The sequence below is a fragment of the Lactuca saligna genome, chromosome 3 (genome assembly GCF_052625555.1).
Source record: "Lactuca saligna cultivar CGN05327 chromosome 3, ASM5262555v1, whole genome shotgun sequence".
NCBI lineage: Eukaryota > Viridiplantae > Streptophyta > Magnoliopsida > Asterales > Asteraceae > Lactuca > Lactuca saligna.
Genome location: NC_136419.1, coordinates 44,581,211 through 44,608,880, shown reverse-complemented (window position 1 = coordinate 44,608,880; position 27,670 = coordinate 44,581,211). Strand labels below are relative to the sequence as shown.

Below are 27,670 nucleotides of genomic sequence, written 5' to 3'. Positions count from 1 at the left end.
TAAAGCATCACAAATCAGGCCACTCTAGTCCTAATATGAATACCTAGCTTACTCTATCATGCATAACACATCATATCATATCTCATAACACATAATGTAATAGTATTTTAGGAAATCACCGTTTATGCGTTGTCTGATCGTACACACTGCTCTGCTCTTCTCGTTTCAAAACCTTTTAATCTTATAGAAAAATTGTTTGATTTATGAAAAATTTCTCAAATCCTCAGTCCGAGTTCAGATACGCCTGAAGGTGCATCCGAATCCCTCAAACCAAAGCTCTGATACCAACTTATAACGACGTGAATTTTCAAAACAATTTTTCCATTTTTAAAACATACATTCATTCATAAGATAATATCAAAACATAATATATCCAATGTTATCATAACAAAACATATCCCGGAATCTCAAAACATAAACTCCATGAGTGTGTACGGATCATGCCAGCGCCTTCCCGCGATCCTCACTGGTACCTGAAACACAAAACACATAACACGGTAAGCATAAATGCTTAGTGAGCTCCCCAAAATACCACATACAACACATATTAGCCACTCGAGGCTGTAACTCTGTATGACCCTCTGGTCAATGTGTCTCAGTGGGAGCCTCCAGTCCCATAACTCTATGGACCCTTTGGTCCTAACTTTGTGGACCTTTTGGTCCTAACTCTGTGAACTCTGAATCATACATAACACAAATCACATAGAAATCACATCATACAAAAGCATACAAGATACCCTGTCACATAACTCTAATTAACACTATAGGTAAAGTATAGTGAGAAGACTTACCTCGGGTAACTCGGTAAATCTTGAACTCGGTAATACTGGTCTAGCATCCGCCTAGTCACATGGAATAATTACTCTAATCAATACCACTCTCAAAGGCTAGACTAATCCCTCTCTAAGTTCTCTCAGAAGGGTAAAGGACCATTTTACCCCTCTTATGGCTCAAAGATCCAATCATTGACTAAACCTTAAAGTTCAACAAAAGTCAACCCTCCGGGTTACGCTGCGCGTACCAAATCTGTATGTTGAGTGTACCCGGCGACGTCATAGAAACGGGGAACGCGACCCCTTACGCTGCATGTACCGGATTATGCCCCACGTAAATCCCAGATTCATACTCCTTTGATTTTGGGTCTTAAACGGTTAAGACATATACTAATACTTTAGATCTGACTTCCCTAAGACCATTTAATCCATAAAGTCGAAACCTTTAAGCCTTTACATGGTTGTAAAGGTCACTAATCACTCTAAGACCTTTTCTCTTTCCTCATAAAGCCTAGATCTCATGCATGGCTTAATATTCACGTCTAAGATTAGATTTTTATGGATCTAGAACACATATAACAATGAAAGGGGACAGATCTAGGTCCATAGAGTCCCTTTGATCATAAAATCTTCACCTTTAGGACTTAAAACCTAAAAATGGCCCATAAAACACAAATAAAAAATGAAGAGGAAAGTTCTGAGCTTTTTACCTCTAAGTGATGTCCTCCCTTATGAAAAGCCCAGATCCAAAGCTTGCACACCAAGATTAGCTTCCACAAAGGTCCTCTCTTCTTCTTCACAACACAAAAAGGAACTTAAAGCTCAAACACACACACATACACAGGCTTAGGACGAAGGTTGGCTCTCTCTTAGGGTTTCACTCTCTCAAATGGCGGCTGAGGATAAGGCCTTAGCTTTCTTTATATAGGGCTCAAGTCACAATTAGGGTTTGCATCTGGGCCCACTACGCCCAACGTACCTAGGCGAGTCCGCGTCCAAACTAAGCGCATGAGTACGCGCAACATACTCTTCAGTACACCCAGCGTACTCAACGGCTATAATTTACTTTAGGGATTAATCTTGACAACTTAAAAAGGAATAAGGGTTAAATGATTATACCTGAATTTCGGGATGTTACAATATATATATATATATATATATATATATTCGATCATTATAATTGTTAGGGGTCAAGATCCTCATACATATCTAGGATTTTGTATCCTAAAGGAATATCAGAATCCTGAAACCTACATCAGGATCCATATCATCATCAATATTCGTCTTTCCTAACGAAATTAACGAATATTTTTTTTTTTATTCTTCACGTGTGCAAAATTAGTAAACAAAAGACTTATCAACTCTAAAGAATCTTTTCAATTAGACTTAAGACCCGGAAACACCAAGTCAATACAACGTGTAAATACTAGTTTAACAAGATACCGGAAATATCAGACTTTTAGTTACTTGACCTAGACTATACACACACACACGTAAAAATCGCACGATACAACTTAGGCAACTTAGACTTACTGAATCATCTATACTTGTATTTTCAAACTTATATAACATTATAGCTTTCTTTTCAATTAATAAAATCAAACAAAGTAGATGGTCATTATCACTTCTCAATGTTTTATGTCGGAAATCCTAACAAGGGTCTAGGGCTTTCTTTGTAAATCAGTTGTGTCATTTTGATTTCAATCTCATATACAAATTCGTAATAACACCACAATCTTTCATACAATTTGGTTGATATCTTTTTGATCGATTGTTGACAAAAACAATAATAATTACTATCTTTTTTATTATTCCATTTTATAAGCAAATTACACGGATAAATCATTCTCTTAAATTCTATTCCCATCTTTCTGACAATTCCATCTTTATAAGCAAATTATATGGATAAATTACCATCTTAAATTCCATCATAATATAATCCATACATTCGATAAAATTCATTTCTGTAAAAAGAAAACATGATAGGAATACGATCAAATACTACAAACGTTGTTTTCCAACGAACCAAACGTTCCTTAAATGTTTAAAATATCGACTTATACCGTACCTAACTTGGAAAATCAATCAACCCTGAACTCATATGCTAAACGGCGTTATCTCCGTTTGCTTTTTCCTGGACAATTTTACCCTCGCTTCCCTCTTTTGCCCTAGCAGCTCTTTACATATAAAACAAAGTTACCGGCTACACCGGTTACCCGTCATCCGGATCATTGAAAATAAAGACGTCAAAATGACCACCGCTACCCTTTGGTCTCTTCTCTCCTTTTTCTGCATCTCACAGACACAGTGTGTGTAACATATACACACATAAAATATTTATAAATAGCCTATACATACACAAAACTGTATCTATATCTCGACTCTAAATTGTATTTCTGAATTCATAGATACACTTTGTTATTTGGAAACGGATTATATGGTTTGATGCAAACGCATATAGATAGTGCTATATGCATATTTATTTTTTGGAAACTTCGATGGCGAATTTTGTGAATTTGAAGTAAACTTGAAGAACGAGAAGATCTTACGGCTTTCCAAGAGTAAATTTCTCCAATTTGAATTTGTGTTGTCGCATTGTTAGGTACTTCTGTTCACATTTATACTCAATTGCTAAATTTTGTTACTCAGAAACCAGGAATGGTTGACGGTGATCTGTTTACAGGTATGAATTGTGTGAAGTAGCTCTTGTTCAATTTTGAATTTTCGTTTTGGTTGTTCATCGGGGGTTTAAAGTATTGGAAAGTTTAAATTGTTTGGGTTTTGAAGGGATGAAGCGGTCTAGAGATGACGATGATGCTTACAGCAGCCCTCAGTTCAAGCGGCCATTGATTTCTGAACAGTAAGCCTTTAGAACATACTTATATTGTTGGGAAGAATTGTGTGATTATGAGGTTGATTTGTTGGCTTTTATTGTTGAAGATCCAAGCACAAAGGCAGCACTCATAAATTGACGACTAATGATGCCCTAACATATCTAGAGAAAGTTAAAGATATATTCCAAAATGAAAAGGAAAAATATGAAGAGTTTCTTAAAGTCATGAAAGATTTCAAGACCCAAAGGTTTGGCTAAGGTGTTGCTTCTTTCAATTTTCATGCCATGTTTATGTAAAAGCATGTCCTTGATTATAATCACTATATTTCCCTTAGAATTGACACCACAGGTGTCATAGCACGGGTGAAGGAATTGTTCAAAGGGCACCAAGACCTACTTTTGGGTTTCAATCCCTTTCTTCCAAAGGGATTTCAGATCACCCTGCCACTAGATGATGAACAACACCATGTTAAGAAGCCTTTGGAGATTGAAGAAGCCATTCTATTTGTAAACAAAATTAAGGTAGTGACAACACAGTTTCAATTAATGTTTCCATCTGACACTTATATTCTAACAAGATTTTCTCATGCAGATGAGATTTCAAGGTCAAGACCATGTGTACAAATATTTTCTTGATACTTTGAATAAGTATAAAAAAGAAAACAAATCCATCAAGGAAGTTCACCAAGAGGTTTCTCATTAAGACTCTTACAATATTTGGTTCTTAAATCTTAACATACTTCTGTAGTTCTTGATTTGTACGTTCCATTGTTATCATCTTTCAGGTTGCTGCTCTTCTTAATGATCAACAAGACCTGCTAAAGGAGTTCACCAATTTCTTACCTGATTCTTCTCATACTGAATGCAAAGTCAACGTTGACCAGCCTGATCTAGATCATGAAAAAACATGTACTATACCTGATAAAGAGAATAGATCACATGGTGAGAAACAAAAAGACACATCAGAAGACACAGAACAAAGAGAACACGATCAAGATGATAAAGATTGTGATGCGACACATCATTTTACTCAAAATAAACCCCCACGTACTCTTGAAGACTCTGTAGCTGAACTCTTTCATCAAGGTATCTACTAGTCCCTTTATTCAAATATTTGATTTGATGATGACATTAGATAGAATCTGAATTCTGTTATAAATGTATTGTATTTTCATTTTTATTGAATCTTTGTATGTTGGAAGATGTACATGGACAAATGCTTTGTCTTCGTGAGAAGGTGAAGGAAAGATTGAGCAACTCAGATGATTACCAGTCGTTCTTGAAGTGCATTGCAGAGTATTGCACAGAGAGTATTACTCGGCCACAACTGCAATCAAGGGTAAACTTATATACACAATACACATTATTTTTAAAGATTTATACTTTTTTGTTTCTAGTATTTGCTTCCTGCTTTATTGCTAGTTATCTGCTTTCATTGTTTGTGTATCCATAAAACTTCTAGATGACTTTTTGTGTGACATCCTTAGATTTAATTTGATAAATTAAAGAAGTTTTTTATTTTTGTTAGGTAAATAGTTTGCTTGGAGCATATCCGGATCTTGTGGAAGAAGTCAATGAGTTTATAGATCGCAGTGAAAAGACAAGTAATTGTACACATAAGCTCTTATTTACATGCCTAATAAGAATCTGTTTTGTGAGTTAATAAAATCTTCATCTATTAATGTATATATATGCAGATAGCTGTTCCCCATGAGTAAGTTTACATATAATTACATATATCCTAATCCCAATGATGATTTTACCTAAATGCCCCTCTATGTTATTTCCTCAGTAATGTAGGATGGTAAATTTTTTTTTTTATTTTTTTTCGTGACTCTCTAGCATGACTTTGACAGGATCTTTATGGAGTGATGGACATTTACCTGGAGTAATAAAGGGTAATGATGGGGGTAAAGATGGAAATTCTGATGGAGATGAAATGGACAAGAATAGTTCAGCCATCAAGGAGAAGTATCTAACAAAATCAATTCAAGAACTTGACCTTTCTGACTGTGAATGCTGCACTCCAAGTTATCGCCTTTTACCAAAAAACGTATGATTTAATATTTATAGATCAAAACACTTTTTGTCTTTTCATTTTTGCATTTTTTATTAAATTTAACAGTGTGTGTGTTGCTTGATACAGTACCCAATTCCTTCAGCAAGCCAAAGAACAAAGATTGGTTATGAGGTGTTGAATGATCATTGGGTGTCTGTTACTTCCGGAAGCGAAGATTATTCTTTCAAACACATGCGCAAAAACCAATATGAAGAAAGCTTATTTCGATGTGAAGATGACAGGTGGCATTGGCATATCATCTTTACCCTTTTACCCTTTTGGTCTTGAATGATTCTATATGTGTATATAATAATAATAATGATTTCCTTCTTCATCAGATTTGAACTGGACATGTTATTAGAATCAGTGAATGTAACAGCAAAACGTGTGGAAGAACTATTAGACAGGATTAATGATAATTCGATTAAGAAGACAGAGAATGTGGTTCATATAGAAGACTTTACAGCTATAAATCTTAGATGCATTGGGCGTTTATATGGTGATCATGGGCTTGATGTGATGGATGTATTAAGAAAGAATGCATCTCTTGCTTTACCAGTTATATTACATCGTTTGAAACAGAAGCAAGAAGAATGGCTGAGGTGTCGATCTGATACTAAAAAAGTTTGGGCTGAAATTTATGCTAAAAATTATCATAAATCACTCGATCATCGTAGCTTTTATTTCAAACAACAAGATTCAAAGAGCTTGAGTGCTAAAGGTAAAAACAATGATCCTAAATAAAACCATGATTGATTGATTGATGTTTGTTTTTTTGATATTGGATATTGCAGCTTTATTAGCTGAAATTAAGGAAACAAGTGAAGAAAAGTCTATAGATGATCATATCCTTCAGTCTATTGCTCCTGGAAAAAAACAAAACAATATTCCACATCAAGAATTTAAGTACTCTGATTTAATCATCCATGAAGATTTATATCAACTCATGAAATATTCTGTCACACAAAGTGCTTCCTCTGAACAAACGGATAAATCCGTGAAGATCTGGACTACTTTTGTTGAGCCTATGCTTGGTGTTCCTCCTCGGTCAACATCCACAGTTGACCAAGCAAAAACAACCAATCGTGGTTCTTCCATGAGATCCAATGATAACATTAACAATAACAACAATGGTGTTAAAGAGAATGGTGAATTTTCACCAAATGGAGAGTTTAAAAGGGGTAATAGCCGAAGGTCATTGGATGATAATAGTGAGAATGCTTTTGATTCAGGAAGTGAATCCGCTGATGCGGAGGATCACTCCCCGTATGTAGACCATGGTAACAACGGTGGGAGTGATGGTGTGGTGGATGCATTGGGCGATGACACCTGTCCTTTTTCAGAACATATTTTGAAAAGAGTGAAACCGCTTATGCTTCATGTCCCCGAAACTTTGCAAAGTAAAGAAAAAAAGTCGAGGGTGTTTTACGGAAATGATGACTTTTATGTTTTCTTCAGACTTCATCAAGTAAAGCTTTTCTTACTTGTATTTATTTATTTTTATTTTTCATATTTTCATTTTTGTTTATTCATCTGCTTTTCTTAATCAACAGATATTGTACTCAAGGCTAGAGGAGGCAAAGGAAAAGTCTCTAGTTGAAAAATGGAGGGGTTCAAATGATGCAACACCTAATGATTCATACGCTAGGTGTTTTATACTTTTATTATCTATTTTCTCTTTTCCCAATTTTCTCATTGGTCAGTTTTTTTAATTTTTAATTTTTTTTTTTAATTTACAGATTCTTGGATCTACTGTATAGTTTTCTTGATGGTGCTATCGACAGTGCAAAATATGAAGATGAATGTCGGGCTGTTCTTGGCACGTGGTCTTTTCCTGTCTTCACATTAGACAAACTGATCGACAAGCTTACAAAATTGGTAACATATATATATTTTTTTTACAAAATAAATTTGTATTTCCAAATCTACCCTTGGAGCTATAAATCGACAACGCCTTTAACAGCTGCTAGCGATTGCAACGGATGAGGTTAATAACAAGCTTCTTGATCTATATGCTTATGAAAATATGAGAAAAGGGGAGAGATTTGTGGATGAACTTTATAATGCAAATGCAAGTGTGATTGTTAATGATTCAAAGATCTTCCGGTTTGAGTGTGTGAGTATGATGTAGTTGTTCATTTGTTTTCTAATATAGCAACTTACTTTGGTACGTATGATTAACAATTTTTTTTTTTTTTTTTTTTTTTTGCAGTCATCTATCCCTGAAACATATAGACATACCCGATTAACTATACAAATAATAAACTTTGCATATGAAAAATCTGAACCTCCAGCTTCTTTGATGGACCCGAATTTTGCAGCATATTTAAACACTCAACTCCTTTCAGTTGATCATAGGAGAAAGAGGCACAGGATCTTCTTGAAAAGGTATGTGGTTGTTTATGTAATATGATCCTAACACAACACATGCTATTAATTAAAATCCGTTATTATTCACAAATAATAAAAAAAGGAAAGAATATGACTGTTTCTTGTATTTAGCACAATAAAGTTATCTTGAAGCACATGTTGTAAGTTTTTGCATGAGGCATCTACAGGAACAAGAGAAAAAATGGGTGTGGAGATGATGACTCAGCAATGGCAAAGGCCATGGAAGGTTTTCATATAGTCAATGGGCTTGAGTTCAAGATAGCTGCCTTTACATATAAGGTTAAAAAAATTTACATATTTACCCTTTTTACCATCATTATAAACGGATTGATACTAATATCCAAACATGTATTTACCATGTGAAATGTCTCAACTTTCATGGTACATCACATACAAGGGTATTTTTGACATTTGGGCATGGTGTGTGTGTGTGTGTGCGTGTGGGACAGGTGTACTATGTTATGGGTACATCGGATTCTTTGGTGCGAAAGGGAAGAAAAAGGGTGAACAGTAATAATCGTATGGTGTCTTGTGAAGTTGGTAATGGTAATCTTTCAATTTCAAATGCTCATTCACTTAAAGCATTGAAGTTCCTTAAGTTTTTGTTCTCAAGGATTCAATCCATGGGAACATGACAAGATTAAAGAATTCTAGTGTTTTGTAATTGTAATAGGATGAGAAATAAATAAAATTAATAATAAAAATTTGTAATTGTAATGATACTGCATAACAAGTAAAAAGACATTGAATTTGTAAGCTGTACAATCATCATGTAGGTTAATTAGACTACAATTATATAATTCAAACAAATCTTATTATAGCTTGCATTTGAGAATTATTCAAACCACATATTATTGCTTGGGTCTCACTCAAAATGTCTTAAAGAAGATTATTCACATGTCTTTTGTTATGCAAGTTATATATAGTAATTGAAATTTCATTAAATTTGTTAATACACAACAATAATAGGAGATGTGAGTGAAATGGAATCGGGTTTGATGAGCCTCTAATATTTAAAAATATGGTTAATTACACATTCAAATTTTCACATTTGTATCAAGCACGCCATATTTGTGCAATTGTAAATTTGTAATGTAAATTAATAAAGGGTTACTTATCTATACAAGGAACCAAAATGGGACAGGAGGGGTTAAAAGAGAGTTACCACACATTTTGATCATATATCGTTAAAAAATAATTAGAATGGCTAACACCTACGTCCTTTACACCTGTTCATAAATCTGTCTATTTCTCCCACCATGAGACTTAAAACTCAACCATTTGACTGAAGAATATCTTTCTAATACATCTGATATTGTCATTGTTGGTTGAAGGCTCTTTGGTACAAATATATAATCATTCATTGTGTAATGTGTATAATGGATTTTATGTTTTGACTTTGCAAAAGTCAATTGTCTTCCAAAAATACCCACTATACGTAATTTTTATTAAAAAGTTTGGGGCCATCCCCAATGAAATTCATACAAAATTCAACCAAAAAAAATCAAAAAGTAACTTGAAAAGTCAACTACCAGTCATGCAAAAAAATAAATAATAATAAATAAATCCAAAAGTCATTCAAATAATCTGAACTTCCATTCCATATTTCTCACCCACGACTTAGCCAGACTTCAATAATATAAGCACTTTCACTGAATAGCAAAAGAACTGTATCGTATCTTGGATTAAATTCTCCCCAATCCAATTTTTCCAACTTCTCCATATCTAGTTTCTGGGCCAAAAATCAAACAAATACAAATTGAATACAAATTCTAGATTTGTACAAACAAAATTTTTGTAACTAAATGCATATTCTAGTTTCTAGACTAGGAAAAATAACAGCAGAACCGAGAAAAATCAAGAAGAAATTTCGTACCTGTTCAGAGGTGGAGGAGGCAAAATGCAGAGTTGAATTGTGGTGGTTAAGGCAACATGAAAGGGAAGATTAGGACACAAATGACATATATACGAAAGTGAAAGAAAGAACAGAGTCAGCATAATTATGTTGGGGGATCGAAGAGTCAGATAAAAGGTTTAAGAGTCAGATGGAAATCAAACCCTCGGGCTGTTTTTTGGTCTAATATAATCCGTACATCTAAATTGTTAGATTCATTTTTTTTTTTTTTTTTAAATGTTCAAAAAAATTTGGGCCTCAATATTTAAGTTCCGTGTAGACTCAAAATTTGAAACGTTGCCGTATGACGCAACAATACCATCCCGGAACAGGACTGTTATGTTCATACACAACCGTACATGACAACCTAATCTCCATCCCGCCATGAACACACTCTCTTCTTCATCCTTTATTCTCTCCCCATTTTCCCTTCTAAACCCCACACTAGAAATATCTCGCTGCGCTTTTCATCGTTACTTCAGATTCACGATTCACTCCCAAAACACCTGTTTACACAGTTCATTTCAAAATCGCAAGCAAAAAACTTATCAATTTCGAAGTAATTACAAGCTCCCGAAGTCAGATTTTTCAGTAGGAGAGCCTCAGGCGTCGGAGGATACCGATGAGGATGACGAGGATGATGAGGAAGCAGCGGAGGAATACGATGTGGTTGCCGAATTTGGTGAGGAAATTGAAAGTGACGATGAAGATGAGGTCGATAGTGACGAGAGTAATGTTTTGGAAGTTGATGTTAACAAGTCTCAGTTTGAGGAATTCAAGTGGCAAAGAATTGAGAGGATTCGTAATGACGTGAGGGAGTATGGTGATGGAATCATTGATGTTGATGAACTTGCTTCCGTTTACAACTTCCGAATTGACAAATTTCAGGTGACTTGTACGTTTATACTGTTATACACTACGAAATTTAACATTAGTGTATGATAATTACATGAGAATGAAGTTTTATGATGACGGAAATACCGTTGTTTGTGCCAATATTGTGCAGCGGTTAGCAATTCAAGCTTTTCTGAGAGGTTCTTCAGTTGTCGTTTCTGCGCCCACAAGTGCAGGCAAAACATTGATTGCTGAAGCTGCAGCTGTTGCTACAGTAGCTAGAGGAAGAAGATTATTCTATACTACTCCTCTCAAGGCACTATCTAATCAGAAATTCCGAGAGTTTTGGTATCACGCATTGCTACGTCTAAGAAAATTAATAAAAGCTAATTCTTTTTTGTTAGTTGCTTCATAATTCATCTGCTTCTACAGTGATGCATTTGGTGAAGACAATGTTGGTCTTCTGACCGGAGATTCTGCCATCAACAGGGATGCTCAGGTTCTAATTATGACCACTGAGATCCTCCGAAACATGTTATATCAGAGGTAAGTTCTTCATACATTTCATTTACTACTAATATTTGGTGTATATTATCTATTTATATCCTTCCTTTGGAATGCAGTGTTGGAATTATGTCATCAGAAAGTGGACTTTTTCATGTTGATGTGATTGTTTTGGATGAAGTACACTATCTAAGTGACATATCTCGGGGTACAGTCTGGGAAGAGATAGTGCGTTGTTTCCTTTTCCCTGTCCCTAATATGTAACACCAACTAACCATTGGGTGTATTTTGATCATGTTTTTTCTGCACATGTTTATAGATCATCTATTGCCCAAAAGAAGTTCAACTTATATGCTTATCAGCAACAGTAGCAAATCCAGATGAATTATGTGGTTGGATCAATCAGGTATATCAACTTCTCTTGCTCCATTACAACAAAACTAGTCTATTGAATCTTGAATTTGTGGGTTATAGATTCATGGAAAAACAGAGCTTGTAACTTCAACAAAACGTCCAGTTCCTTTAACATGGCATTTCTCTACCAGAACAGCTTTGCTTCCTCTTCTTAATGAGACAGGAACCAGCATGAATAGGTTAACTGAACTCTGCAATCTTTTTTTTTTCTTTCTTTTTAATGATTGTTTTCAACATGTGACAACTTTATGAAAATCTTGAATAGGAAGCTATCAGCCAACTACCTGCAACTAAATTCCATGGGAGCCAAGTCATATGAAGACGAAAGACCAAGAAGAAGGAACTCAAGAAAGCTTGAGTCTGATGTATCACCTTCTTCAAAGAATGACAGAAGCAACCTTCGTCGTTCACAAGTACAAATTCACTTCTTTAAGTATCTGGATGACCCTGAAGATCGATCAACACAATCTTGAATAATTTTTTAAACAAATTTCAGGTTCCCCAAGTTATAGATACAGTATGGCACCTTAAAACAAGGGACATGCTGCCTGCAGTTTGGTTTATCTTTAGCAGAAAAGGCTGTGATGTAGCAGTTCAGTATCTTGAAGACTGCAAGCTATTAGACGAATGTGAGATGGCAGAAGTTGACTTAGCTTTAAAAAGATTCAGAATCAAATACCCTGATGCAGTCAGGGAATCATCTGTAAAAGGGATACTTCGTGGGGTTGCTGCTCATCATGCTGGTTGTTTACCTCTTTGGAAATCTTTCATAGAAGAGTTATTCCAAAAAGGACTTGTAAAAGTCGTTTTCGCCACTGAAACACTTGCAGCTGGAATCAACATGCCTGCAAGAACAGCTGTGATTTCATCACTCAGCAAGAGGGGCGAAACTGGACGCATTAATTTAACCACCAATGAGATTCTTCAAATGGCTGGACGTGCTGGAAGAAGAGGCATAGATAAAAGGGGACATGCTGTTGTTGTTCAAACTCCATATGAAGGTGCTGAAGAATGCTGCAAACTTCTCTTTGCTGGATTACAACCACTTGTATCACAGTTTACTGCTTCATATGGAATGGTTCTCAACCTTCTTGCTGTATGTATGCCAAATTATCTCTTGTTATCTTGATATCTTCCTTTGTTGTTGTTGTTGAGGTGACTGATGAAGAGTTGTGGTAGGTAGGGTGCAAAAGTTACTCAAAGAGTAAGTGAAACAGATGGAATGGAAGTTCATCGAGCTGGACGTACACTAGAAGAAGCAAGAAAATTGGTGGAACAAAGTTTTGGAAATTATGTAGGGAGTAATGTTATGGTTGCTGCACAACAGGAGCTTGATCAAATACAAAAAGAGATTCAGCTTTTGACTTCTGAAATCAGTGATGAAGCTATTGACAGGAAAAGCAAGAATATTTTATCAAAATCAGCTTACAAAGAAATGGCAGATTTGCAGGAAGAACTCAGAGTAATTATGTCTTCTTATCCTTTTCTTTTTTTTAGTGTGTTCATTAAGGAGTCCAGAATTGAAATCCTTTTCACTTTTAGTCCTCATCAGTAACAGTTTCTTTTTTCTTTTTTTTTTTTTTCAGTCAGAAAAGCGTGTTAGAACAGAGCTACGTAGAAAAATGGAAATGGAAAGAATGTCTTCCTTGAGACCATTTCTGCAAAAGTTGGAAGATGGACATCTCCCCTTTTTATGTTTACAGTATCATGATAATGCTGGAGTCAAACATTTAGTCCCTGCTGTTTATTTGGGTGATGTTGACTCCATGAAAGGTTCAAAACTCAAGAACATGGTATGTAACTATGTATGTGTTCATGAGATTTCCTTCTACTCTACTTGTTCAAGAATCAAAGATCACATTTTTTATTCCCACTTCACTTTGCTACTTACAGGTTGTTGAGAATAATTCCTTTGCTTTAAAAGTAACAACAGAAGGCGATGTGGAAACCAATCCAAAACCATCTTACTATGTGGCACTTGGTTCAGATAACACGTGGTATCTTTTCACTGAGAGGTGTATCAAAACAGTATATAGAACAGGGTTTCCCAATTTACCCTTGAAAAATGGCGATGCTTTACCTCGAGAAATTATGAGTGCTTTTCTTGAAAATGGTGAGATGCAATGGCAGAAGCTGAGTCAATCTGAACTTGGAGGTATTTGGTGCATGGATGGATCACTTGAGACATGGTCATGGAGTTTAAATGTTCCAGTTTTAAGTAGTCTTTCAGAGGACAATGAGGTAACTATAAATTCTAGTATCAAAACTAATTTCTATGGATTATGGAATTGAAAAACAAAGATAAATGTTGTTGGTTAGGTGGTTGTGCAATATTCACAAGCATACTATGAAGCAGTAGAATCTTACAAGAATCAAAGGAATAAAGTTTCTCATTTAAAGAAAAAGATAGCAAGGACAGAAGGGTTTAGAGAATATAAAAAAATAGTAGATGTTGCTAAATTCACTGAAGAAAAGATCAGACGCCTGAAAGCAAGGTCAACTCGTTTGTTGACTCGTATAGAACAGATCGAACCATCTGGATGGAAGGAGTTTCTTCAGGTAATCTTGTAACATAATAATATTAATAATTTTGAAAATCCAATGTTTATATGGGTTTTTAAATTAAAAATCCAGGTGAGCAGTGTGATACATGAAATAAGAGCTTTAGATATCAACACACATATGATATTTCCTCTTGGTGAAACTGCTGCTGCTCTTAGAGGAGAAAATGAACTCTGGATTGCAATGGTTCTTAGAAATAAGATATTACTGGATCTTAAACCTGCACAGCTGGCAGCTGTTTGTGGAAGCATTGTTTCTGAAGGAATCAAAGTCAGACCTTCTAAAAACAACAGGTTTCTATATTTCAGTAATTTACATTTTTGGTCCCTCAGTAACAACAGTGACCATTTTTTGTAATTTAATTTTACAATTTTGTTTGGACAGTTATATTTATGAGCCCTCAAGCACTGTTTTGGAAGTGATAAACTTCCTCGATGAGCAAAGAAGATCGCTGTTACAACTTCAAGAAAAGCATGATGTAAAGGTTAGTTCAGTTGGTTTAGTTTATTAGATGTTATAAAATATCAAAAACTTTTTAGTTTTTATTATTAAATAAAAAGATAAAGATGAGATGACGTGGCATACCAAACAATACAGATATCATGCTGTCTGGATAGCCAGTTTTCTGGGATGGTTGAAGCCTGGGCTTCTGGTTTGACTTGGAGGGAAATAATGATGGATTGTGCTATGGATGAAGGCGATCTAGCTCGTTTGTTACGCAGAACAATGGATGTTTTAGCTCAGGTACATCAGGAGGGTATTTTTGTCTTTTTATCAGAGATGGAGTTTTGTCACATCAACATTACTCCTGTCTCAACAACCTCTTTTAGTGTAAATAACATTAACATTTTTGTAATGGATTCAGATTCCTAAATTGCCTGATATCGACCCTCAACTACAAAGAAATGCGACAGCTGCATCCAGTGTCATGGATCGACCACCAATAAGTGAACTTGCTGGATAGGTACATTTATTTTTCAACTCCATAATTTTATTTTGGTTTTAAGACCAAAACGCCCTTGGATTTTTATCTTTTTTGTAATTCTTGTGTATAATTTTTATCTTTTTAAATTCAGGAGTCATCAGATTAATTATTACAGTTCATGTGATGCATTTGAATATTATGATTTACCACTGGCTGGTTATTGGATAAAAACAAATCCTTGGTATATATTTTTTTTTACCTTTTCTGTTCCCAAAATTATACGCCCTTCATTGCTGTGGCTGATTTATTTATGCTACAATATACTTGGTGCAGCACAAGGGAGAAGACCCAGTGATAGAAAGTTGAACCCAGCTCTCAAGGTAGGTCATTGATCAGCAATCTTTAGTTAGAATATTTATATGCGATAATTATTAACTTATTGTGGCTCATAAGTCATAATCCATTGCATTATGAAATCTTATATAAAATTGTAACCATTTGTAAACTACTAACCAATTTTAGCATGTAAATAATGACTTACATGAAATTTTATTTTATTCAGAATGGCTTTTCAGGTATTGTATACTACTTGAAATTTGCCCCTTAAAGTGTATGTAAAAAGCTCCACTTTTATATTATTAGATCCAAAATCCATTTTTTTTAATTAATAATTGTAAAAGCTATATATATATACTTTGGACTCAATTATTGTTTCTTTTTAGCTAACTTTTTATTTGACCCGTTTGATTTAATTTACCTTATGTAAAATCACCAATTATTAATAATAATGATGGCTACACCTCGAATATATGGATCCAAATGCAATAGAATTAGAATCCACTTTCCACGTTCACAAATCGAATAATTTTTCATCAAAACATCGATAATCAAATTGGGGCAACTTACCAAGTAACATTTCATTGTATTTGTGTGTTCCTTATTAATGAAATATTATATATTTTTTGACAATAAAGGAACGTGGCCTAGGACGAGCGATCTTAAGTCTTAACATCATATTTATGAAGTAATATTAAAATAAAAAATAAGTATTTGAAAATTGCTAATTTCAAGACTTTTTCTAATGGGTGATAAATTGTTACTTTGTAGATGGTTTTTTCTAACGTCAATTTGAGGCAGCTAAACACATATGACAGATCCATGGTATGAATAAAATATTTATAGTTGTTTTGTAACAAGTTTTATTTGATTTTATACACATTTTGGTACATGTGTAATATGATCTATCATCTATCAAATATGTGACTTAAAATGTATACTTATTACACAATTGCATGATTTAAAACAGAATTCTCGTGTTAGTTTTTGGTTGTTAAAACTAAAATATATTCAAAGCATGACAATCCTATTATTCATACATTTATTAGGCAACAACCTTCACTAAAGTAACTTGTAATAACTACATAGACCTTTTTAAATGTAATTCCATTTGTAACAATAGTACATACAACACTAAATTCTCACTTTAATTACATGTAGAAATAATTGATGAGGTCCATACTTCATACCCTAGTGACATTAATCATGCAAGTTATTGAGCTATATAAAAAACAAAGTTTCAATTTAATTCACATGAGACTACCTATACTTTGTCTTTTACATTTATGATCTTTGTATTTGTATTTATATTTTTGGATTTTTCTGTGATTGTCGATGTATCTTTGTAAGCTACATAGAAGTAGAAGAAACATTTTACTTGTGTTTCTTTCTTAAGCTAACTTTTAGTGTTTTGCATGTGTTTCATGTTCATTTTGAACATAAGTAAATTTGCAGTCATTTGAGCAGGTGATATCATTCAAATATGGTTTATAGTGTAGTTTTTATACCGATCAATTTATACGTTTCATGCCTACATTATTTCGACAATTCACAATGTTCTTCATGAAAATGGTTTTTAAATTCGCTATTGATATTAATATATGTATTTTAAATAACATAAAATATTACTCACCAGTCACCTCTATCTAGTATGAAACCATTATATACTTAACTTGAGATATAACTTATTAATAAGAAATAAATAAATATTTGAAGAAAAAAAGTACTACGCATTCTTCCGAATAACCAAAGAAAATAATTGAAACGACTCTTAAAAACAAAGAAAATCAGTGATCTAATAGCCAAAGAAAATGTACTAAACATTCTTCCTAATAGTAATAAAAAATAGCTATTCAATGATAACAAACAAATATTTTTGAGTGGTTTAACTTTAAGTTGCAAGACTTATACAAGCCTAACAATTTGACTACTTGCATGCCTAACAATTTTAGTATGCTATTTTACTTTATATATATATATATATATATATATATATATATATATATATATATATATATATATATATATATATATATATATATATATATATATATATATATATATCTTTACTATCTTATAAAAGAAATCTAACTATTTCTAAAAATAGATTGATTATAATAATAATATTTTTTTAAGACGTCCAAATGATGAAGCTGATAGTACAAGTAACCATTAATAAAATAATATTAAATTTTAACCATATTTTGAATTCAAATATTTATCATCAAATGTCCTTATATTTCTCAACAATTTGATATGGTTCCCTCAAATCCCGGATTCATTCAAATTTTGAACCCTTTTAGATATCCTTAAATTTAGCATGTTGATTCAAATATTCCTCCAATCGCATATACCTCTTTGTTCCCTCCTCTGCTATAAAGCCCACCGTCCAGGAACAAAAAATGACTTCATCTCCCAAATAACACCATAGTTTGATTATTTTGTCTTCGACATGTACTTTCTTTTGTAAAATAACATTTTTGTAGAGGAAACATATCACCGAAAGAATTTACACGCCCCGCCGTTTTGCGCGGGTACACTGCTAGTATATATATATATATAGGGTTAGGTTCATTTGAGACCACCTATATTTTGTGAGACCGTGAGACGCATTTTTTTTTATTTTTTTTAGTTAATTCATGTTCCGAAAATAATATTTAAAAAAAGAATTTTTTGATTTTTCCATTTATTTTGCATTTTAAAATTATTTTTATAATATGTACAGTGTAATATTCTATTTAGAATATTTCACGTATTTTAAAAAAAAATAGATTTATTTTATTTTATTTTTATTTTTTTTAGTTAATTCAAGTTCCGAAAATAATATTTAAAAAAAGAATTTTTAGATTTTTCCATTTATTTTGCATTTTAAAATTATTTTTTAGAATATGTCAGTGTAATATTCTATTTAGAATATTTCACGTATTTTTCAAAAAAAAAAAACGAAATTTTTTTTATATTTTTTTAGTTAATTCAAGTTCCGAAAATAATATTTAAAAAAAGAATTTTTGGATTTTTCCATTTATTTTGCATTTTAAAATTATTTTTAGATTTGGTCTCACGGTCTTACAAAATTAGAATGGTCTCAAATGAACCTGAACATATATATATATATATATATATATATATATATATATATATATATATATATATATATATATATAAAGTAACTCATCTCAATAATTTTATTTTTGGATAGTATATTAGTGGTGAAATATCCTCTAGGTAAAATGACTACATTAATTACATTTGTCTCTATGTAAAAGTGTAATTAAATACTTTTTAAAAATATTTTATATAAAGATTGTAAATTTTTATTTATGAAGGTGAACGAAAGAAAATATTTATTGATGTTATTTTATGAGGAAAATAATGATAGATGAAACTATTATTGTTAGAGAACAAAAATACGTTTGGATATATATCATTAAGATAATACAATCCTAAAAGATAGTTATATAAATTGATTAACTATATAATAATAATAATAATAATAATAATAATAATAATAATAATAATAGGTCAATTCAATACATATCTATTGAAGGCAAACAGGCAACAAGTTGCGCCGATAGCCCTTTCTGGATGGCAAAACCAATTCTTTTGAAAACAACATTTGTGGATCTAGGAGATATGACATTAGAATGTATGACCCGTTGGACTCTATTAAGGAGCTCCATTGCCTCTGCTGCGTGAAAACCAAATGTATCGAATGCAAAAGAAACAAACACATGTTGATTTTCTCTACATGCATTAACGTGCTTTACCACTTTGCACACAACGGCTTTCAGAGCGGCGTGCCCAGCTGCGAAACCTCCGCTCCCCAAACCAACGAGAGGAGAGACACCAGTAAGATCCACGCACGCATGCTTCCCTCCCATCCATCCAAAGACCAAAATGTGAGTCGGTCTAAGTGTGGACCTGTCATCCTGCGGGTCCGTCAAAAAGTTCACTGGCGCTTCTTTCTTCACAGATATACCAGCACGCCGACAAGCATCAAAGAGAACATCATGAACCACATCATGTCTATACTTGAAACCAGGGAGCTCTCTACAATGAACCGCGTGTTCCCCAAAGGTATCCAAACATGCCTTGCGACAAACTGAGCATATCTCGTCAATTGGGAATATGGGAATCATGAGGCGGTAACGAAGGATAGTTCGGTACTCCACATGAGACATATGTTGGCCAAGACCATCAATAGGGATAGTTAGCAGAAAATCCTGAGCATGAGGCGCCCGCAGACACTCAAAGACTGCTTTCTGTCTGACAGTCATATCGAAGTTGATTTCCATATCTTGGACGATTTTGCTAAAAAGGGATCACGCAATAGTAAATAATACAATAAATCAAAAGTTAATGAAATTATATACTATCCAAGAATACAAATTATTGAGATGAGCTACTTTATATTTATATATATATATATATATATATATATATATATATATATATATATATATATCTTATCTTATATTTAAAGTAATTCCTATGTAAACAAATATTATTTCAAAGTCAATGATATCGATATAACTATTTTTAATAACATATATTAATTATATTATAATATATTCAGTACAACGCGCAGATATTCGGCTAGTTTTTAATATGTTAGAATGACTCACTAATGTGTAACTAGACAACCAAGCAAGTTGTGTACCGTTCTTATACTTTTTTTTTTTTTTTTTACGTTTATAACCTCAACAATAATAAGATAGTTTTATACAAGTATTACACAATATACGTTCAATTTATATACATGCAATTTGTTTATGAATATTTTATTCAAGTATAAGATAAAAATAATTTTGGATATCATAAATACTTTAATGCATGAAGTCGAAGGAATGTTTGATAAAAAAATGATTGTCGTAATTTTTTTGAAGAACATCGTGGTAACGTTTTAATGAAAAACATCACAATCAAATCCATCAAATCCATTGTCGGAGTAAACTAAAACATATATATATATATATATATATATATATATATATATATATATATATATATATATATATATATATATATATATATATATATATATAAAGATAGTTTTATACAAGTATTACACAATATACGTTCAATTTATATACATGCAATTTGTTTATGAACATTTTATTCAAGTATAAGATAAAAATATCATAAATACTTTAATGCATGAAGTCAAAGGAATGTTTGATAAAAAAATGATCGTCGTAATTATTTTGAAGAATATCATGGTAACGTTTTAATGAAAAACATCACAATCAAATCCATTGTCTGAGTAAACTAAAACACACACACATATATATATATATATATATATATATATATATATGGTAGTTTGGTTCGGTTCAATTTTTATATTAAAAAAACCAACCCGAAGAAAAAAAAATCTGTTTTTATAAATAGCAAAAAAGAAACAATTAGTTTTTTTTCTTGGTTTTGGTTATTTTGCACACCCTCACTTTTTAAAATGTTTTTGACATTTTAACTATAGTAGTTTCATAAATAAGATTTTTAGACCATGCTTATAAAAAAAACTTATTGCTTATTAGCTTATGGTTTATTAGCGGTTTCCCACAACTATAAGTTGTTTTTATCTAAACACTTGTTTAGCTTATAGCGGTGTGGAATCGCTAATAAGCTAAAATGAAACGTCCCCAAAATTATGATAATTTTTTTTTTTGAAAACCATTTTAATAATCGTAAGTCATACAAAACATTATTTTCAAAACATAGTCATAAAACCAGAGTATCCAAAAACATCACTAAACATAAATCCAAAGGATGATGTATACGATCACAGTTTCGTCTTGCCCCAATCATCTAATGTACCTGAAACCATGAAACCAAACTGTAAGCCAAAGCTTAGTAAGTTCCCCCAAAATATCCCTCATAACAAAACATATACAAACATGCATGTTAGGTTCACAATCATCAGGCTGGATTACCCCTAACACACAATCATCGGACTAGATTATCCTTTACACTGGGTCCACAATCATCAGACTGCATTACCCTCCTGTCCACAATTATCGGGCTGGATTACCCCCCACCCACAATCATCAGATTGGATTGCCCCAACCCACAATCATTGGATTTGATTGCGTTGAGTTTGTTGGCTTACAACAAATAGCAGTAAAGCCTCAATCCAACCATACTATGTCGACGTATGCAACATATAACATATAACCAACAAATATAGGTAATCATATAGATCTACCAATCTAACATATCACTATAACATAACATCATCCTATATACCATGATACATAACACAACCTAGTGGGGTGACATTGGTGCCTTTGACCCATGAGTATAGTGAGGAAAACTCACATGGACCACTTGAAAGAAGTTTAACAGCTACCTCAACAATGGAATAGCCAATCCAAGCTTCCTAAAGCCAAACCGAAATCAACCCTTAGTCAAATACTGAAATCTACCTAAGTTTGCCTAAAAGTCAAACCAGTCAAAAAGTCAATGATCAAAGTTAAGGTCAAAATTGCCAACAACATCCCTCCATGTTCTGGTCTTCCTTAGCCACATCGTGGGCACAAAATGCCAAAACAATCGATGATTCCCCAATCGTCACGCCGTAGGGACTGGTCTGAACAACTTAAATGAGCTTAATCCATTTTCTTCTATTTTTAAGAGCCCCAAAGTGCATATCTGATCATTTCCAAGGTCTTAATGGATAAAGTTTCTAACTTTATCCATTAGGGAGGTCCAAATCACCAAGATGTAGACTTTACGTCTCAAAGGGACCAAAAATGCATCTTTCTTAACTTAATCCATTAAGTCCAGGTCTCTAACCTTCATATATGGATCAACATGATGTTTATATGGATAAAGTTTCCAACTTTATCCATAATAATGTTTCAAGATTTCAAGATCTAAACTTTAATACACCAAAATGACATAAAGGATCAAGATAACCTATATGGTTATAAGAGAAGGCAAAAAATCACAACTTTTTTAGTTCATGAGGTCCATGAAGCATTCTAAACTGGTCAAAAGATGTTAGAGTCCACTCAACTCCAATATCACCTATAAAATGGACCAAAAGTGCCAAAACCCCCCAAATGACAAGATTTAAAGAACTAGATAGCAAGATTGGAACTTTATACTTACAATAGCCTAGAAATGTAGTGTCTTTGATGGATCCAAACTTGAAGCATCAATTCTTGCAACCAAATGAACCTTCTTGATCTTTAAACTTCATTAAATAACATAAAAAAACATCCAAAAGAGGACATATGAGAGATAAGAAGCTCAATTCTTGAAGGTGTAGACTAGGGTTTCTACAAAGGGCTTCTAAAGGAAATAGAGGTTGATAAATGGCCAAAAAGTCGGAACCTTATGCTTAAATACGTTGAAAACCCTAAAAATCATGGGCTTGGGCATCAATGGTCGTCGTGTCATGGCACACTTCACCGTGCCGTGGCAAATTCTCATCATGTCGTGGCAATGGTTTTCACCCAAATCCATCTCAAATTCAAACAACCATAACTTTTTTGTTTCAACTCCGTTTTCGGCGATCTTTATATCCACGAAAAGGTATTGACGAGCCCCACCATTCTATCTATATAATTTTTGCTTAACATATGTCGAACTAAAACCATAATCCATGCAAGAAGCCTAACATATGACTCTTCTCATTTTACCATTTGGCTCCAAAGCACAAACAAGGGCTTAGATTACATAACCAATATTATCAACATTCAATAAGATCTAAACCCTATTCCCTTGAAGCCCAAGACCTTTACCCGATCTATTTCTTGTCCATAACCCCAAAATAAGAAACTTCTCGAAACAGGATGTTACATAATAAGCCCATTTACCAAATACTTTTTAACTTATTGACTTCTTAACTTTTGCCACCATAATACAGACACTTTTTTGAAAACTTATTGCCACCACTAAGTGTGAAAATATGCCTTCCAAAATGGACAAGTTTTGTTTAGTTCAAGGGCTATATTGTATTTCCATAAATCCAAGTTTTAAATGGGCGTTTGTGGTCTAAAAAGGGAACTATGTCTAAAATAGTGTATCAAGTCGAAAAAAAAAACTTGTTCCTGAAATACAATTACTTGATTGTTGAAGGGACAAATTTGCCAAATTGGCAAAACCTTTACCTTTTTATCTTGAATTGAAGACAGTGATTTTTTTATATGAGAGAGTTTTTAGATAATTAATTAAGACTTCTTTCTTTTTCCCTTTCTCTGGATTGATATTTCTGGGGTTTCAACCCTTCATTAATATCTTTGGCTCTGTAAACACTGTAATATTTTAGTGGATTGGTTTTTGGCTTCTTTCATACATGGTTTTTTTTCCTCGATTTGGATTTCCACGTAAATACTGTGTTTATCTGATTTACTCTTTGCTTAGCATTTTTCATTGCATGCTGTTGATTGTTGTAGGATATATTATTTCTATTCCGCTTGAACTAATATTGTTCATGTGATTTAGATTTTTTAGATTGTTTGATGCATTAGATCTTTTTCGTTTTAGTGTATCTTTACCTTTTTTGTTTACTACAATAAATCAAATAATTTCTGTTGTCCAAAAACACTTTTAGAATTCAAAAAACAATCCAAACACCCTAAATACACATTATACTCCACATTTTCACATTCCAAATATTTCGAATAATTCAAAGATCAAACTTAGCATTTGCTTACTTTACAAACATAACATTTGCTTACATTCTTGTTCCTTTGAAGCGTGTATGATTAAAATGCAAAATAATTTTATAGAGTCCATTATTTACATATTCTCCAACACAAAAAGCAAATAGTTTTATAATTACAGAATGTTACACCCATCCAAATAATTCGATCACCAACTTTCTCTTTTTCACTCCTATTTATCACAATCTTAAAAAAATATTTTCTTAATAATTTCAATATTCAATACCTTAATAAAAAATTGAGAGCAATTAGCATCCCATTTTGACATAGAAAGCCAACAAAGATTCGGACCATCAGCAGCCCGCAATTGACCCAGGGCTAATTATTCTTTTTATTTATTTATTTTTTACAAATCGCCGACTTTATAAAATTCATTTCCAATATACCCTTTACTCTCTCATTCTTCTCTTTTGGTTCTTCTCCACCCTTTCACCAAACCTAACGTTTCGATCTCTCCATCGGCCAAAAACCACCCATGGCTTTGGCTCGCCGGAGTTCCAATCTCCTCAAGCCTCTCTCCACCGCCTCCTCATCCTCTTTCCTCCACCGCCGCTCTTTCTCCACCGATGACTCCACCACCATCACCATCGAAACCAGTGTCCCCTTCACCGGCCACAACTGCGAACCTCCGTCCAGATCCATCGATACTACTCCTAAGGAACTCATGACTTTCTTCACCGATATGGCACTTATGCGCCGTATGGAGATCGCCGCCGACTCTCTCTACAAATCCAAGTTGATCCGAGGGTTTTGCCATCTGTACGATGGACAAGAAGCTGTGAGTATAGGGATGGAGGCTGCGATTACGAAGAAGGATTGTATAATCACCGCTTATCGTGACCATTGTATCTTCCTAGGGCGTGGTGGGACGCTACTCGAGAGTTTTGCTGAGCTTATGGGTCGTCAAGCGGGTTGTTCTAGGGGGAAAGGAGGTTCGATGCATTTTTATAAGAAGGATGCTTGTTTCTTCGGAGGACATGGGATTGTTGGAGCTCAAGTTCCGTTAGGATGTGGATTGGCGTTTGCTCAGAAGTACAGGAAGGAAGATCATGTCACTTTTACCATGTATGGTGATGGTGCTGCTAACCAAGGACAGCTTTTTGAAGCTCTTAACATGGCTGCTCTTTGGGACCTACCTGCCATTTTGGTGTGCGAGAATAATCACTGTAAGTACTTTCTTTTCTCCTTAAAATTCATGATTGATTCTGTTTCTGCTTCTTTATTGGGAACTTTCAATAGACTTGGTGACTTTATTTCTCTTATTCAATCCACTCATAAACATCATCTAGATACATAAGAACTGATCCTTATTGTGTGACTAGTTATGTATAGTTGAGGAATTCATACATGTAAATGTGTACTTACTGTAAGATCTATAAATTGAATGAGTTTGTTGGCCTGGACAAGTGTTCAATTATTGGTCATTGAGCACTAATTGCCATTTGAGAGTTCTAGTAAACTGGATTTGTGTTTGTGTGGCAGATTTTTTCATTTCTATACTCATAAATCTTGGTAATACCACTATATATAGCTGTAGTAAACCAACATTATACAGATTACAAAGTTCTACATTGTATGCAATTGAGATTTCATGGATTGGTGTGCAGATGGTATGGGTACAGCTGAATGGAGAGCTGCAAAGAGTCCTGCTTATTACAAACGTGGGGATTATGTTCCTGGATTGAAGGTCAGTTTAGTCTTTTTGTTGTTACAACCTACAAACATTACAATAACTTATACTTGCATCATCATCTTTAGTTCTTTACAATGAAACCCACAATCTTCTATATCTTTCTTTATGCAGGTAGATGGAATGGATGCCTTTGCAGTGAAACAAGCTTGCAAATTTGCAAAAGAACACGCATTAAAGAATGGACCCATTGTGAGTAGTCAAAATTAAATTTTTAATTTTCATTTCAGATTGTATTATTAATGTTATCAAGAACTAAAAACTTTTATAAATTATAATCTTGATTTTTTTTTTTGTTTCAGATTCTTGAAATGGACACTTACAGGTACCATGGTCACTCTATGTCTGACCCTGGTAGCACCTATAGAACCCGTGATGAAATTAGTGGTGTCAGACAGGTTTGTTAATTTATTTTTTATTATTTAATTTCTTTAAAAAAAAAATTTGTTACTGATTTTATAATTGGTTACAATTTTAGGAACGTGATCCTATTGAAAGAATAAGGAAGTTGATCCTGGCTCATGATATAGCTAATGAAAAAGAACTCAAGGTGATATAGTTTATTTATATACTTGGATTCATAAATCAAATCTTTATATTTATTTGTGGGCCCCATTTCAATTTTTTTTTCTTTTCTATATTTTTTTTTCCAGGATATAGAGAAGCTAGCTAGAAAAGAAGTTGATGAAGCCATTGCCAAGGCAAAGGTATCAAATCTTTTTCATTTTGGCTATTAAAAATAAAAAAAATAATAAACATTTCTTGAAGTATATAAATAACTTTACTTATTTTACATTTATCTTTTTAAATTACAGGAAAGCCCAATGCCAGATGAGCCTGAACTTTTCACCAATGTTTATCGTAAAGGATATGGGGTTGAGGTATTTTATTTATTTATTTAAAAAAATGGAGATTTTTGTTGATTAATTTGTTTTTTTTTTTTTTTTTTTAAAATTAAAGTTTTTGATTATGTGTTGCAGTCTTTTGGAGCAGACAGGAAAGAGTTAAGAGCTACACTCCCTTGATTTTCATAATGAAATCATTTTATAATCAAAAGAATATTTTGGTTTGATCCAACTCATCTCTTCAAATACCAAAACAAAAATAAGAACACAGAGAGATGGAGTGAATAACAAATTTATTGCTGTTTTTTTATTTTATTTCGCGTGTTGTGTTGATGGCAAAAAAAAAAAACAGAAAAAGTTTTGATATGATTCTTTTGGGCCTGTTTCATATACTTTCGACATGAAGAAACTCATAGTTTTTGTGAAGGCTGTTGAACTTGAAGCTATATCTGTTATGATATATTGTTGCAGGTTGTCTGCAAATTTATTTGGCAATTTTGTTTTTAGCAATTTGGGGTTTGTTTGTTGTTTGTGTGAATTACTAAGTATTTAATATGCTATTATGGGTTTTTATTAGAATGCTGTGATTGAACAAGTGAAATAATGCCAACAATCTATCGGAAGTAAAGTTTTACCTAAGATGAAATATAATGTGAAGAATATACAAGTTTATGTCTAATGTCTTCTTTTACCTTGAGTTTTCATATTTTTAAAAAAGTTTATAATTGTATCGGTGTTGATAGTGTTTAATACGTATGACACTAAATAATCATCAATCTTATTGTTAAAGACAACTCGACAAATGGTCTGTTAGCTGAAAATTGTCATTTTGTCCAAAAATGTTTGGATTAAGTCCAAATTTTTCATTTTGTTGTGAGTTTGGTTTAGTTTTCTATAAACTTTTTTATAGTAACTATTTTACCCTTGATACTTTCTTT

General features: G+C 33.1%; 3 protein-coding genes across 4 annotated transcripts; all 3 read left to right on the top strand.

Moving 5' to 3' along the window:
• The first annotated feature begins 3,053 nt into the window (after positions 1-3,053).
• Positions 3,054-8,821, top strand: LOC145036229 (paired amphipathic helix protein Sin3-like 4). Of its 2 annotated transcripts, XM_078984690.1 has the most exons (19): positions 3,054-3,334; positions 3,423-3,456; positions 3,561-3,633; positions 3,714-3,854; positions 3,942-4,128; positions 4,199-4,297; positions 4,392-4,692; positions 4,809-4,945; positions 5,135-5,210; positions 5,463-5,659; positions 5,753-5,907; positions 6,004-6,386; positions 6,460-7,133; positions 7,219-7,313; positions 7,405-7,543; positions 7,629-7,781; positions 7,878-8,053; positions 8,224-8,335; positions 8,506-8,821. In XM_078984690.1, the coding sequence occupies exons 2-19, from the start codon at positions 3,432-3,434 to the stop codon at positions 8,689-8,691; spliced, it is 3,309 nt and encodes a 1,102-aa protein (XP_078840816.1). In that variant the 5' UTR covers positions 3,054-3,334; positions 3,423-3,431; the 3' UTR covers positions 8,692-8,821. The 2 variants fall into 2 exon arrangements, with proteins under 2 accessions (XP_078840816.1, XP_078840817.1); XM_078984691.1 differs by lacking the exon at positions 3,423-3,456 and having other exon boundaries at positions 3,054-3,375.
• A 1,414-nt stretch (positions 8,822-10,235) lies between these two features.
• On the top strand, positions 10,236-15,777 carry EMB25 (DEAD/DEAH box helicase). Its single transcript, XM_078984689.1, has 18 exons — positions 10,236-10,838; positions 10,957-11,132; positions 11,217-11,330; positions 11,408-11,516; positions 11,608-11,694; positions 11,763-11,881; positions 11,968-12,115; positions 12,199-12,798; positions 12,886-13,164; positions 13,289-13,495; positions 13,596-13,943; positions 14,022-14,261; positions 14,337-14,557; positions 14,649-14,748; positions 14,862-15,008; positions 15,130-15,228; positions 15,341-15,430; positions 15,523-15,777. The coding sequence occupies exons 1-16, from the start codon at positions 10,335-10,337 to the stop codon at positions 15,226-15,228; spliced, it is 3,498 nt and encodes a 1,165-aa protein (XP_078840815.1). The 5' UTR covers positions 10,236-10,334; the 3' UTR covers positions 15,341-15,430; positions 15,523-15,777.
• Positions 15,778-24,577: 8,800 nt separating this feature from the next.
• On the top strand, positions 24,578-27,227 carry LOC145036225 (pyruvate dehydrogenase E1 component subunit alpha, mitochondrial-like). The gene is made up of 8 exons (XM_078984686.1): positions 24,578-25,363; positions 25,805-25,884; positions 26,002-26,079; positions 26,190-26,285; positions 26,366-26,437; positions 26,541-26,594; positions 26,703-26,768; positions 26,868-27,227. Exons 1-8 carry the CDS (start codon positions 24,673-24,675, stop codon positions 26,910-26,912), a joined length of 1,182 nt encoding a protein of 393 aa, XP_078840812.1. The 5' UTR covers positions 24,578-24,672; the 3' UTR covers positions 26,913-27,227.
• The last annotated feature ends 443 nt before the right edge of the window (positions 27,228-27,670 follow it).